At 38.4% G+C, this 13,392-nt stretch overlaps 1 protein-coding gene across 3 annotated transcripts in view; it reads left to right on the top strand.

The window, feature by feature from the left end:
• Positions 1 to 13,392, top strand: part of CAB39 (calcium binding protein 39) — a 41,948-nt gene that overhangs the window by 20,772 nt on the left and 7,784 nt on the right. Inside the window, exons 2-4 of one of the 3 annotated variants that reach the window (XM_017825572.1) lie at positions 726 to 882; positions 8,743 to 8,907; positions 12,765 to 12,883. In XM_017825572.1, the coding sequence (XP_017681061.1) occupies positions 769 to 882; positions 8,743 to 8,907; positions 12,765 to 12,883 (398 nt within the window). In that variant the 5' untranslated portion in view covers positions 726 to 768. Of the gene's footprint in view, positions 1 to 725; positions 883 to 4,560; positions 4,688 to 7,168; positions 7,212 to 8,742; positions 8,908 to 12,764; positions 12,884 to 13,392 lie in introns of those variants that run through there. The other 2 variants (XM_017825575.1, XM_017825574.1) reach the window with 2 other exon arrangements.

Here is a 13,392-nt window from a genome sequence, read left to right as displayed (position 1 = left end):
AAATATACAGAAGAATAAATGTATTTGGATTCAAGAGCCAAATATTTTCAGGGAAGGAAAGTTTCTCCTGTAAGACATGTTTTATCTTTTTGAAAGAGACACATATCAGATGTTGGTTTTACAAATGCTTTATTTACATCCGTGTCACATTTGTCACCCTGTTATTGGTGACAAATTGTATTTCCCATAAAATGAGTGAGGGTGAGACTGTATTTCAGTATGAAATTACAGTAGTATTGATATGAAAATGCCAGGACATGCCAAGTGTCTTGACACAGGACTAAGCTGCTCTCTGTAGCCTTGTCTGCATCGTGCTTGTAGGTCCTGCACTGAGGTGCAGGCTTTGGGGTCTGCTTTGCATTTGTTATGGAATGAATCTGGATAAGAGCATGTACCTGTACAGTCACTGCAGAGCCACTGAGACATGATGACCTGTGTGTCAAAGACCTCATGTAGGAAGGCATTTTGCTTGACAGCATTAATTGGAATAATTTATCCTTGTTGGTCTTGCCCAAATGTGGCATCTGTACAGTGTGTGGCTTTGGATATAATTAATGTGCTCTTTAATTTGTTCCTGAAGAATGAGATGATGATCTTAATGTGAGTTCTTAGATTCTGTATCTTGTGTTTTAAAAGAATTAGAATTACAAGAATTTAAGTTTGTCATGGCAAGCTGTAGTTCACCTGTTCATTTTTGATGTACCTTTTTTCTGCTTCTTTTCCAGGTGAAGCAGGAGCTGTAGAAGGAAGACCTTGTGGTTTGCAATCATGCCATTCCCCTTTGGCAAGTCCCACAAGTCTCCTGCAGACATAGTGAAGAACCTGAAGGAAAGTATGGCAGTTCTAGAAAAACAAGATATCTCTGACAAAAAGGCAGAAAAGGTACAGTTGTGACTCTCCAATTGCTAAACATTTTGAAAGGGGTGGGGAGGGGGGTGGAATTTACGGCTGTGGAAACTGAATCAATTAGGAATTATTTTTGGGTTTTATAGTCTGATAAAGGGTAAGTTATGTACCTTTGAATGGGTGTGTTTCATGTTGGTTGGCTTTGCATTTTTGTGCCGCTGGCAGCTGATAATGATACTTAAAATAATTTGGTTTGGAACTGTAGGACATTGCATTCTTTAGTAAGCAGCTTACAGCTCTAGGGTGTTTTGGTGCTTGTGACCACCAGAGAGCCTTTACTACTGCACCATAGTTCTGTCTCTGCTTGTCCATGCAGAGGTTCACAGAGCAGAGTGTCCCTTACTGGAACCAAAGAACTTGGTGTCTCTATGGATATCAGCAGAGAATATACTTTGATTTTCCTGCCTTTTCTTCAGCCCACAGGAAGATGTGGTGAAAAGTTTCTGTGCTAGTGCAGCTTCCTTTAGATGGATGTCTTGCTACTTCAGGATCTCTCCCTGTTGACAGTCACTTACTTCTCAACTGGTAGTCTTGATAACATGACCGAAAATGATCTTTAAGTTCAGCCTGTATGCAGCTGCATCCCACCTAGTGACTTATATGGCAGAAATATTCACTGTTTAGATGAAGTTTTTCCTGATAAACACAGCACAAGGTCATAGGTTTGAATACTTATAAAACCCCAACAAACCAAAAAAACCAAGCGAACAAAACACCTCCCTCTCCAATATACCAGCTTTTGAAGCAGGCTGTGATACCCTCCTTGGATCCTCTCCCAGCATTATTTAGCTATTATGTGCCATTCTTGGTATCCACAGTCCTGTGTAGGAGTTAGTCACAATCTTTTCATGTTCACTAGTATTTTTAAGCAGAATGTGGCCAGTTCCTCTATATTCAGTTTCACCTAGATTTGGCACTACTACTTTTAAGTGCAGGAGAATCTGGGGCTTAATCAAATTGCCATCTTTATCCCAATATTCTTTAAAAATCAGCGTCTTCTACCCCATTGCCAGCATGTGTTATGTTCCAGGTGTCTTGCAGTGTACCATGGTATTTTTCCTTGATGCTTTTTCTCTCTTGCTGGAGAGAAAAATGTTATGCAGGCCTGTGTGAAGGCTTTTCTTCTTTTACTAAAAGAGACATCTGTCAGGAGAGGAGGGGAAGGTGTTCTGAAGAGTCTGTGATGAGACATGGCACTACCTCCTTCGTCTCGGCCCCATTGTTAATTCCTGGAGATGGGGCCTGATCTGAAAATCCGTGCTCTTTTGTGGCATCTTTTGTTGCTTAGACCTCTAAAGGGGAACAGACCAGCTTCATCCCATTGTGGATGGCTGTGCACTGTAGCACATGCCTGTGGTCTTGATGCTATAGCTGAAGGTTGTTATGTACCATTTCTTCTTGCTGGCCTTCAGTCCCACACCTCCATCCTTCTGAAAGACCTCATTTATGTGAGGCTGCTGCTTGGACAAGAAATAATACACTGAGCCTGTAAGAGTGGTTTCTTGTGTCATGTAGAGAGCAAGACATTGTGCTTGAAGGAGTACAGAAGGTAGCCATGTTCACTAGGTTAAATGAGAGGAGGGTTAAATCCTGGAATTCAGGGGACTGAGCCTGGGTATGGCGGTGCTGTTCCCTGTCATCCTCATTATTCACAAAGGAGAGCAGCTGATGGATCCAAACATACACAACATTAATGTCAACACCTCCATATAAAGATTCTTCAGGAAATAGTTGTTCCTTGACAAGCCAGGACTTCAGGAAGGTGCCTCTGGCTGTGACTGTTTATCTTGGATGGTTTGCTGGTTTGGTAGGGGAAGGTCTTCAATATCTTACAGACCAGTCATCAAATCTTTGAGGGCACAGCTCTGATTAGACACCCTGAATTTGTGCCCTCTTCCTGTCCAGTCTGTTGAAATGACTGGAGTGACTTTGGAGTTAAAAGACAGCAGGGGTCTGAGCAGCAGCCATTGTTAGAAAAGAACAAAGATTTCTTTGTGCCCATATGGTCAGTATTTACGCATCTTTTTATCTTTCATTATCCCTTTTATTATGATGATCCTTTCTGTAATGTAACTTTTCAGCCTCTTTTGGAGAAGAATTCTGTGCTGATGAAAGGGTGAGTTCTGTAGATAGTACTGGAACAGAAATAGAAAAACTCACTGCACATAAAGCACGAGAATTACTGCCTTTTACTAAAAAGGAAGAAGGATGCAAAAGTTTTTCTTTTTTAATGACTTCATTTTATTAGTGACTAGACTTGTATAAAATATGGTCTCTCAGTAATTTCTTCTTCATGGTCTCTGTTTGATCCAGGGGTATGCTTTTGTAGCCTGTCACATATCAACAATGAAATTTCAGTGCTAAACAGCCTGGTACATACTCACTGTTGATTACTGTTTGTGCTAAAGACAAGCTTTTAGCAGGGAATATCTACTTGTCCTATACTACTTTGTTTCTTAAAATTAAAATACTCAGTTTGCTATGTGGAAGATGCTCTTAGAGAGTTTCATAACACATTTGGCAATACAGATTTGGAAGAAAATTAGACAAATAATTTCCCCTATAAATAAGTGTAATTAACTATGTTTGAACAGAATTGCTCAGTTTTTTCAGTGCTTAGGCTGAAATTTAAAACCTTTAATGTTTTGTGAGAGGAGGAAAAAGCAAAGGAGGTAATAAAGATTTTTAAAGCTTAGATAGTGTGTGTTTCTGTACATTCTTTATAATCCACATGGAAGATATTCTTCAAAACAAAAGGTGTAAAACAGTAGGGGTCATGATGCCTCTTGTTCACTTATGAAGCATTCTGCCCTGCAATACTGGAAAATTTGTTTTATAACTGAAAATCTGAAATTCAAGTGAATTCTAGTTTACATGTTAATCTATCTTTCTTTGAGCTATGTGAAAACTGGAGAAAAATTAACTATGTAGTTCTCCAGGTCATTTTGAAATGTCCTTGAAGTGTGTGGTACTTTCTTAGGAGCTGCAACCTGAAGTGGCTGCACAAGCTGCAGTGTGGCTCGTTGTTGAGGGGCTGCCCTGTGTACCACAGCTCTGGGGGCTGGCTGGCTGCAGTCTTGTGTTAGATAGAGGGGATAGCTTGCTATCTGTTAGCATTTTGAAAGGGAAATGAGGTGTCAAGTGCTTTATAACTGAAAACATGTTCATCACATATGCTGTTTGTTCTCCACGACTTGTGTTCTTTCAGAAAGGGGGGGGCTAAAGGGAAAGGAAGGGAAAATTCCTTTCATGTAATCGGGACCTAACTGTGACCCAGCCCATTAGTTAGTCTTGATTTGCATCTCTTCCCCCTTGTTGGCTGACATCAGCATTTATTTTTACACTACCAGTTAGCTTGGTTTGTGGCACATGTGTACTGTTGTGAAGGTAAATATTTACTCATGTAATAAACTCGTTCTTCCCTACCCTCCGACCTTGGGTTAACCTGCCCAGAGCAGCTCTTGCTGTTGCAGACATGATTGGCCTCTCTTATTTACATCACCAGCTCTATAGGATGGGCACACACCGTGTAATGGGCTGGACCATGTGCTGCTTGGGCTCAGCTACCCAAATGTAACGTTACACCAGGTTGCCATAGGTCAGCTTTCATTCAGTGAGTTAACGCTGCCATTTACAAAGCAGTAAAACTTTAACTTTGCTGTGCACGTGCGTACAGTTAATCCATGGTGGAAAGAAGGCTAAAGGTTAAGTGATCTGCCTGGCCTACAGTGTGGGGCTGTTACTCAAAGAGTAAAGATGAGGCTTCTCCTGGAAGTTACAGGTGAGATGTGCTTCTTTTCTAATTGAACTTAGCTCTTCGTGCTAAATATCCGGTGAAAAATCACCCAAGCATTTTTGGCCTTCAGAATGTACCCTGCACTGATGTAGACAGTATACCATTTACAGAATGGTATAGTTTTATAAGCATTTTGAAATCCAGCCAATTTTAAATAGAATCATTACAAAATTCTGTTTGTTACTTATGATAGATACTACTCTAGACTAGTAAAAATACTCACCAAGTATGGGCTCAAAGCCTATCTGTTTTATCTTTTTGGTGGATGTTTTCATTAATAGTGCAGTTGCTGTAACTGCATTACCCATGAGTACAGAACCCCCAACCACAGGGGTTCACAGACCTGGAGCCTTCAAGCTCATTGGAAATATTTTGGGACTGACCATGTGTTCTTCATCTTTTCCTGCTGTTCATAAACCTCAAATACTCCAGCTGTTCAAGTCTAAATGAAGTATTTGGTATTTGTACTGCTTAGTCTTTAAGGAAATAGTAAATTTTAGGGTATTTCAGTTATATTTCTTGACACTGGAATAAACCATAGTAGTTCATAGCTATAAAGACATGCAGCTATTCTTGTGTAACAGTCATATGTGTGACTTCATGGTGTCTGCATTTATTTTTAAATATCTTCTCATCTTTGATAAAAAGAGAAGTAAGTACTTTCTTTATTTTCCTGGCCTTGTATTTAAGTTTCATAGTTTGACTTGTCCTCAGATGGTATTGTCTGGCACCATTAAATTTCAAATGTGACTTGCCACAGAATTTTCTCTCTAAAATGCTGGTTACTCCTTCTTAGTGTTGAGAACATACATATATATAAATGTTAATACCTATAAAATATATTTTAATATATTAATATATATAAAAATAAATTTTAATATATAAAATATATAATATACACTTAGAGACTATTTTATATATATACTTTTATATATTTTTTATATATATATAAAAATATATATATAAACCTGATTCTGTATATATAAAATATACCCTGCTTATATATAGTGTTGGTATATAGTTTATTTATTTTTTATATATGGTGTCTGATTGTTAATTGACTTTTGATCATGGGTTTTTGGATTAACTTCACTGTGTATTTTGATCTTTCTCTAGAGACTTTTCCTGTTAAAAGAAAGCAGTGCATTAGGAAATTATGTAGATCTCAGTACCTTAGGTAAATCATGCAAGTAATGCTACCCAGCTTTATCTTTCTTGATTTTTTTTTTTTTTACTATTTTTTTTGCTAGGCTCTTAACATTGATATTTAATGTAGCTTTATATTTTTCAGTGTAGCTATCCACATTCAGTTCCACATCTGAAAGGGCAGAAATAGGTCTGCACATCTTGTGTTTGGAATATGTTCGAGAGTTCGTGGAATATGGAAGAGGGATTCTGAAAGTTTGTAGTTTATTTCTATTCTTTTTGATGTTAAGTTTCAGAAGAGAAGGAAGTATAGAGATGTTACATTTTATGAAATTGTAGCGCATCAGAAGACCTTGGCTATTGGTATAATAGTTTCAGAAAACCTCATATCTCTGTATTTGCAGAAATGGTAGTTTGGCCTAAGTTGAAGTGATGCAAGCAGGACTCTGCATGATGGAGGTGGTCAGACACTGGTGCAGGCTGCCTGGAGAGGTGGTGGGGTGTCCATCCATGGAGCTGTTCAGAGCATGGCTGGCCCTGCCTGGAGCAGATGGTTGGACCCTGATGACCTCCTGAGGGACCTTCCAGCTAAGCTGTTCCATGTTTCTTAGGGGCATGGTTTAGTGGTGGACTTGGCAGGGCTAAGTTAATGATTGGACTTGAGCTTAAGTCCATTTTCCAGCCTAAATGATTCTGTGATTCTCTTCTATGGCTCTATGTCTCTAGCCATTACTTCCCACTAAAGCTTCATGTCATTCCAAGTTCAAGTGAGGGATGTTCAGATGGTCTTGACAGTTGTGAAGAGCATTTAAGTCCTGCTGCCTGTTCTTGAAGTTACCAAGTTGTATGTTCACGCTAGGCTAGAAAGCCGCACTTTTTTTGCCTTTTTTTTTTTCTTTTTTTGTTAAAGCCCTCGATGTTGGGAAACACTGCAGTGTTTTCTGCATGGTTTGTAAGCATTTCCATCACTAATATCTTTCTTGGGCTGATGGTGAGGGACAGCCCTCAAGCATGATTAATAGTTTTGGGTTTGGGGAGGCTTGTTCTGTTTCCTGGGGTTTTAGGATGAAAAATTCTCCATTAGCATTGTTTTTAGTTACAAGCATTTCCTCAATACCATCATCTTACTTAAAATAGGTAGTAACTTAAACTTCTGCCTTTCTTCCTCTTTCATCTTACATCAGTGTCCAGGGACAAACTGCAATAGAGGTTTTATTACTGCTTCTTCTTTTTTTGGTAGCCATTTATCAAAGGCAGCTCTTCGTATCTCCATGTTTGACAGGTGTTCCTGTTCTTTTCCTAGAAAAGAGGCATTTCTTCTGAATTTTAGAGAAATTGTGTGGTGTAATACTGCTACAGTATGGTAAGCTGACTTTCCCACTTCGTGTCTTCAGGAGCTGTCATGAATCTGAGCAGTCTCACTGAGCACCTGCTTCTTACTGTCTTACTAACAAGTGCACAGAAAATCCTTTGGAATTTCGATTGAGGAGGAGACAACTGGGACTGGGAACTGGAGTTAGCAAGAAGAGGGAGGCAGCAGAGAGTGGAAAGTTGTGGAGGAGCTAAAGATGATATGGAGCCTCCTTAAAGGTCATGGAATCCTTACATGCATACCTAGCAAAGCTGGAATGGCTCTGGCTTGAATAGTGCATGGTCATGCTGATCTTAAAGCCTCTCTAGATGAAAAGCACAAATGAGAAGTCTTCTGACATAACCCTTTGGAAGACCAGCAACATCCAGAAAGTCATCATTTTTTCACTTAATTAATTTTCCACAAGCTATCAATCATAAATACTTAAAGTGTATGCATACTTTGTTGGCAGGTTCATCTAATTACTGAAAATCAGTCACAAGCCATTCAGACTTTTTAGGCACGTGAAGAACTAATATAGTATAATTAAACCACCTACTTAGGATGATCATTTCCAGCATTTTACCCCCAGGCTAAGTAAACATATATATTGAAAGGAGTAGTTTTTTTTTTTTTTTTGGTCCAAAACAATTGTGCTTTAAGATTCAGAAGTGGGCGTTTAGAAGTGTTCCTGTTGATTTTTTTTTTTTTTTTACTCCTGAGATAACTGCTTTTCCACTGCTAAATGCTGCTCCAGCTCATCATGGCGACTTAGGAATTCCTCACCCTGGCTTTCCTAAGTGAGAGGTCAGACCTGTCTGTCTTCTGTAAGATGGACTTGAAATGGGGAAGGATTTTAGACCTTTAATTGTCTCCTGTGTCACCACGTCCTTTTGAGGTGATACAAAGGGGGCTGTTTGATGGTTTGTTCTTTTATACCGAGACAACCTGGAAACTCAGGTAGGTTCTCCCTGAGGTTTTGTTTGCTGGAAGGGAAAAATGTCACCTGCACTAACTGGAATGGGAGCCCAGTATTTGACAACAGCTGATGAGGGCAGAATCTGTAGGAGGGATGCATTTGGTCTCTCTGAGCAGTTCACTAGGGACAGACATGAGTCTCCATGTCACATTTTCCAGTCTGATCGTGCGTAACTCTGTTTTACAGAATGGAAATTTTGTCAGGTTCTTTTCATCCCATTGCTGTTCTTTAGGGGATTTTTGAATGGGAAATTGATGGGTGGTAAAAAGGAAGAGATTTTTACTTGTAGTAACTTGTCAAATTGTGTGTGTCTTGTATCGTCTTTTTGGTTGTGTTTTGGTTTTGGTTTTGGTTTTTTTTTTTTTTTTTTAATGACCACTCTTATAACAGTCTTATTTGCAGAAAGAATATCTATTGGGGTTTTTTTTAGCAGTTTGTTGTTTCCTGATTATTCCCCCCCCGCCCCCTTAGTGGAAGTTTGCAGATGTTAAGAATAATGGAGTGTGCAGTTACAAAGACAAATGGCATTGTGCTCTAACTGTATTGTTTTCTCCTTTTCTTTAGGCCACCGAGGAGGTCTCAAAAAACCTTGTTGCCATGAAAGAAATCTTGTATGGCACAAATGAAAAAGAACCCCAAACAGAAGCTGTGGCACAGCTTGCTCAGGAGCTGTACAACAGTGGTCTTCTTAGCACCCTAGTAGCTGACTTGCAGCTAATTGATTTTGAGGTAAGAAAAGAGGTTTGACCTTTCTTACATTCTGTATGTTAAAATAAACACATCTGAATTCCTACCACTTAAATTGGTTAAGATATGTTTCCGTCTTCAGCTTTTATTTTCTGGTTATGACAAATCCATTAGAAAGAGAACTCATTGTTCCAAACTGCATAGAAAATTAAGCAACTATAGAATATGAAATCCATAAATTTAGACATATAAACACAAATTTGAAGTAGATAAAGCTCTAATCCAGTGATACAGTTCTATTAAAATTATGGAATAATTCTTAATTGTTGTGTAACAGAAAGGTTAATCCCTTAACAGTAATACCATAGTGAACACAAACCATAATACTACAAGACATATCTATATTATCATCTTGTTAAATCAAATTACTTGGAAAAGTAAGAGAATTTATGCGTTAAGGCTATTAGTTTTATTAACAGTCCAGTATTTCTCTCTCCTTTTAGAAATGAGTGATGCAACCTTTTTTCTATTTTCCTCATTTTTTTTTGTGTTTATTAAAAAAACCCCAACAAACCCAAGTTTTTATTGATTAATTCAAAATAGCAATACTTATATTAAAACATATATCTCTACACAAACTTTTTCACTACACCACATGGAACAATTTAGCTTCCCAGTGCCATAGTGAAGAATCACCCTGTTTAGTTATATGTAAGAAGTTGCAGTACAATTGGATTTTTCTGTTCTCCCTGAGGTCTCACAAGAAGCGTGTGGTTGTCTAGGAAAGGAGCCAAAACCCATGTATCTCACTCCACAGCCTCGACCATAAAGACCATCCCACTTCAGGTTGCTTAAAAATAGGATTGTTCATAAACAAGTTGCTCACAATGCAAACACAACAGTTTGAAGTCCTGTTGTAGTTTGACATTCCAAAAACAATGGCTTTCTTCCCAATTCTTTCTTCTCTCCCCTCCACCCCACCCATAACTCCCTCTGATTTGTGTTTAACTATAATACAGTGGTATTTTTTCCCTGTACACACAACTGTTTATACCAAACATAAAACATTCAAGTTGTTAAATAAGCAAGGAGACCTGGGAAAGCTGAGAGGAAGTGCTGAAATGTGACGGCCTTTAATTGCTGAGGAAAGGAAATCATGAAACATCATCTGGATTCTGCTGACCTCTATAGATTTGTATCAGCTTGGTGTTTACCCAGCCCAGTTATGAGCAAAGGAAACCTTCATTATCTCCTGGTAATGAGGAATGAAAACAATTTGTGCAGGCTTGTTCTCGTTAAGGAGAACTGTGCTTTGTATTCTAAGGGGACTTAAAAAGATCGTGAGTTGTTTCCTGCTTGTGGACGTTGTGTTGCTTTGTTACACGAGGATATGACGGTTCCCCCTTGAGAGAGAAAAGTCATTCATGCTGCTTTCTAGGCTGGACCTAGCCTGCTTTGTAAGGCTGGGATCTGGCAGACTGTCCAGCTGTTGTTGTTACCTGGAATTAATGTCAACACACCTGTGCTCCAGATGTGCTCCAGATGTGCTCCAGCTGTCACAAAGTCAAGGAGATGTTGGCTTTGATATCCCACATCTCTGTGGTTATGAGTTTGCCTCATTTGAAATGGTTTCTCCATTACTGATGGAAATACATGTTTGATTTTCTGTTGGTTTTTAAACTTCAAGAGTAGGTCTTGAATTTTTTCCTTCTTTCCACTGCAGCCTGACGTCATTCAGTGATAAACTAAACTTTTTTTTTTTTTTTCAAGAACTTCACTAATTTCTGAAGAAGGTTTCCTTGTAGAACAGGAAGAGACAACTAATTAATAGGCAGGGACTGTTCACTCTTGTCTCTTAAACTGTCTCAAATGTATTTGAACCTGAATTGGTATGGTAAAAAAGCCCAGAAAAGTAATATGTAAAAACTGGAAAAATAACAGATTTCATGTTTTAATGAACAATCTGTGACTGTCCAGCCTGTGCTGTATGTATGTAAAGGCCTGTTTAAAATTATGCCCTTCTCTGGAAGTCTGTTTTCCAGGTAAAGCAGTCAACCCAACCATCTACAAACCAGTCTTACAAACTTACCTGTTATCTCCTGGCTGATCTGCACGAGTGTGTCTCTAGAAGAGATGGTATCTCTTGTGGAATTAGGGTTCTTTTTTTTTGTTGTTTTTGTTTTTTTAAATGAAGAAAGAAAAAGAAAAAGCCAAACCCCAAAATACCTTCTGGGTAAGGGAGGCTGAATCCTTGTGCCGGTAGGACAACAGAGGCACAGTGTCCCTCTCACCTCTCGCAGCCGTGACGGTTGGCACAGGGTTCGGTGCCAGTTTGCCCTCGTTAGGCCATGAGGTCACTTAGCAATGCATCCCTCTGACAATAGCTGCCTCTGGGATTGCTGTGTACCACCAGCAGCTCAATTATATGCATAAGGAAGTGCTGTTCTTGCTGGGGAATCCAAAGCAAACTGTGAGGTCCAGCGCAAAACCGGCCGCGTTAGTGAATGATGGTTGATGACTGTATTATGTGGAGTTTGAGTAAAGCGATTTCTAGGAACGCAGCTCTACTCATTTCAGGACAAAGAGTTCTGGTGTTGCTTTGGGCTGGCTTTCAATGGAATTGTAATTGAGAAAACAGCGTTTACAAACAATCTCTTACATCCTGAAAACAACACTCTAACTGAGTTGTCCGTGGTAATTCACAAACATGCCGTTTGTAAAACTACAGTGCTCTTACATTTTTATAAACATAAACATTTCATTTTTTTCTCATGCAGCCTGCTTGACATTGATTAGAAGATGGAAATAATTTTAAATAATTGCTGCTGTTTTTAAAATTCCTGCTAGTTAAATATGCCCTGCATTTACTCAAAAGCTTCCTGGTGTTACTCAGGAGATTTCTAGTACAGTTAGAGCCTGTCAAGAAACATTATATACATATGGGGTTTGTTTATAACATATAGAGAACCTTTAGGTGGAGTCGCTTAACGGGCCTTTATTTGCAAGTCCAAGCTTAGTACAAGTTTGCCTAGTCTTTTTCTGGATTAGATCTGATAACACATAATCCTGAAGGTGTCTTTGTTTCCATCCAAAATGGACAGTTAATTGCAGAAATCTGGCTTTTAAATGATGCGAGTGACAGTGAAAAGTACTTATATTTATAATCAGCTTTTTTTAGATGTCTATGCCAGTTTGTCATCTTTACCTGTTGTCTGACAGAAGAAATAAATAGGAGATGTGTGTGTATATATATTCAACAAAGAACATTCCCAGCTCCTTTTATGCTGTCTTGGTGCTATCCTTGTGCATTTTTTTTTTTTTAGTATAATCTCTACTGAATCCCAGCATCCTGGTCTTTTTTATGCTTCTTTTATGCATTGAAAAATGTGAGACTTGCATTTTAGGTCAGTGGATGATTCCTGTGTGTGGTTTGGTTTTTTTATTTATTTACTTACTTATGAAGTTCTAAGTGGGATGTTAACACTGAAGTTGGAAATGCTCTGCACACTCTTAATGATGGCATTATGTGCTCCTAGATAAGGGAAGAGGATAATGGAATATTGAAGAAACACACTTTCAGGCAAGAGCACAGTTAAAAACTGCTATGTTATTAGCAAAACCAAGTACAGAATAAGCCCAGAAGATTGATGCTACATAGAAGTATCTGATGAAACATCAACTGGCTTTACTTCTTGGTGTAAATTACCCATGATCTGGCTGCAATGTCATGTAATGTTTTGAGTGCTTTGGCATATTTGAAATGGGCATAAAGAAACATAATATTAAATCTGTTTAAGATCAGAACTCAGTACAACTGCATGAGGTGATGACAATGTTCAATTGTTAACGTTCCTGGTGGACTTCAGTGTTGTGTGTTTAACTGCCAATGTTTTTGACAGGGCAAGAAAGATGTTGCTCAAATTTTCAACAACATTCTCAGAAGACAAATTGGTACAAGGACTCCCACAGTCGAATACATCTGCACTCAACAGAATATATTATTCATGCTATTAAAAGGGTATGTGCACTGCGAAGCATAAATATGCTTTCACATGAAGTAAGGAGTTTTTAGATTCATGGAGAAGCAGAGAGTTCTGACATGATTGTTCTTCTTTTGCAATATGCTTGTTTTTTTAATTTTATTTTTTTCTTGGTCTTGGGGTCTGTAATTCCACTAAGTAAAGAAAAATTTGAGTAATAAATCACCAACAATCTACTTTTGCACGAAATATAACTGAAAATTGAGAATTGTTAGTAATCTAAAATATTCTTACTGGGGTAATCAGACATTTTCCTTCAGTATAGTGTTTGAGCCTATTTAAACTATTCCCTTGTGAATTTATCAAGAGTTGAAGACTGGGGTTTTTTTCCTTTTAACCACTGTAATTTCTAGTTTGCTGGCCTATCCCCTGGCCTTAGTTTGGTCTTAGACTTTTTATTCAGTGATTTATACTCCTGTAGAGACACAAACACACCAACTCAAACTTGACCAAATGAATAATTTGAAGCATATTGTGCATGCCAGAT

The sequence above is a fragment of the Lepidothrix coronata genome, unplaced genomic scaffold, assembly GCF_001604755.1.
Source record: "Lepidothrix coronata isolate B3197 unplaced genomic scaffold, Lepidothrix_coronata-1.0 Scaffold120, whole genome shotgun sequence".
In the NCBI taxonomy this organism is placed as follows: domain Eukaryota; kingdom Metazoa; phylum Chordata; class Aves; order Passeriformes; family Pipridae; genus Lepidothrix; species Lepidothrix coronata.
Note: the sequence above shows the minus strand (reverse complement) of the source record. Positions and strands in the feature narration are given on the sequence as shown.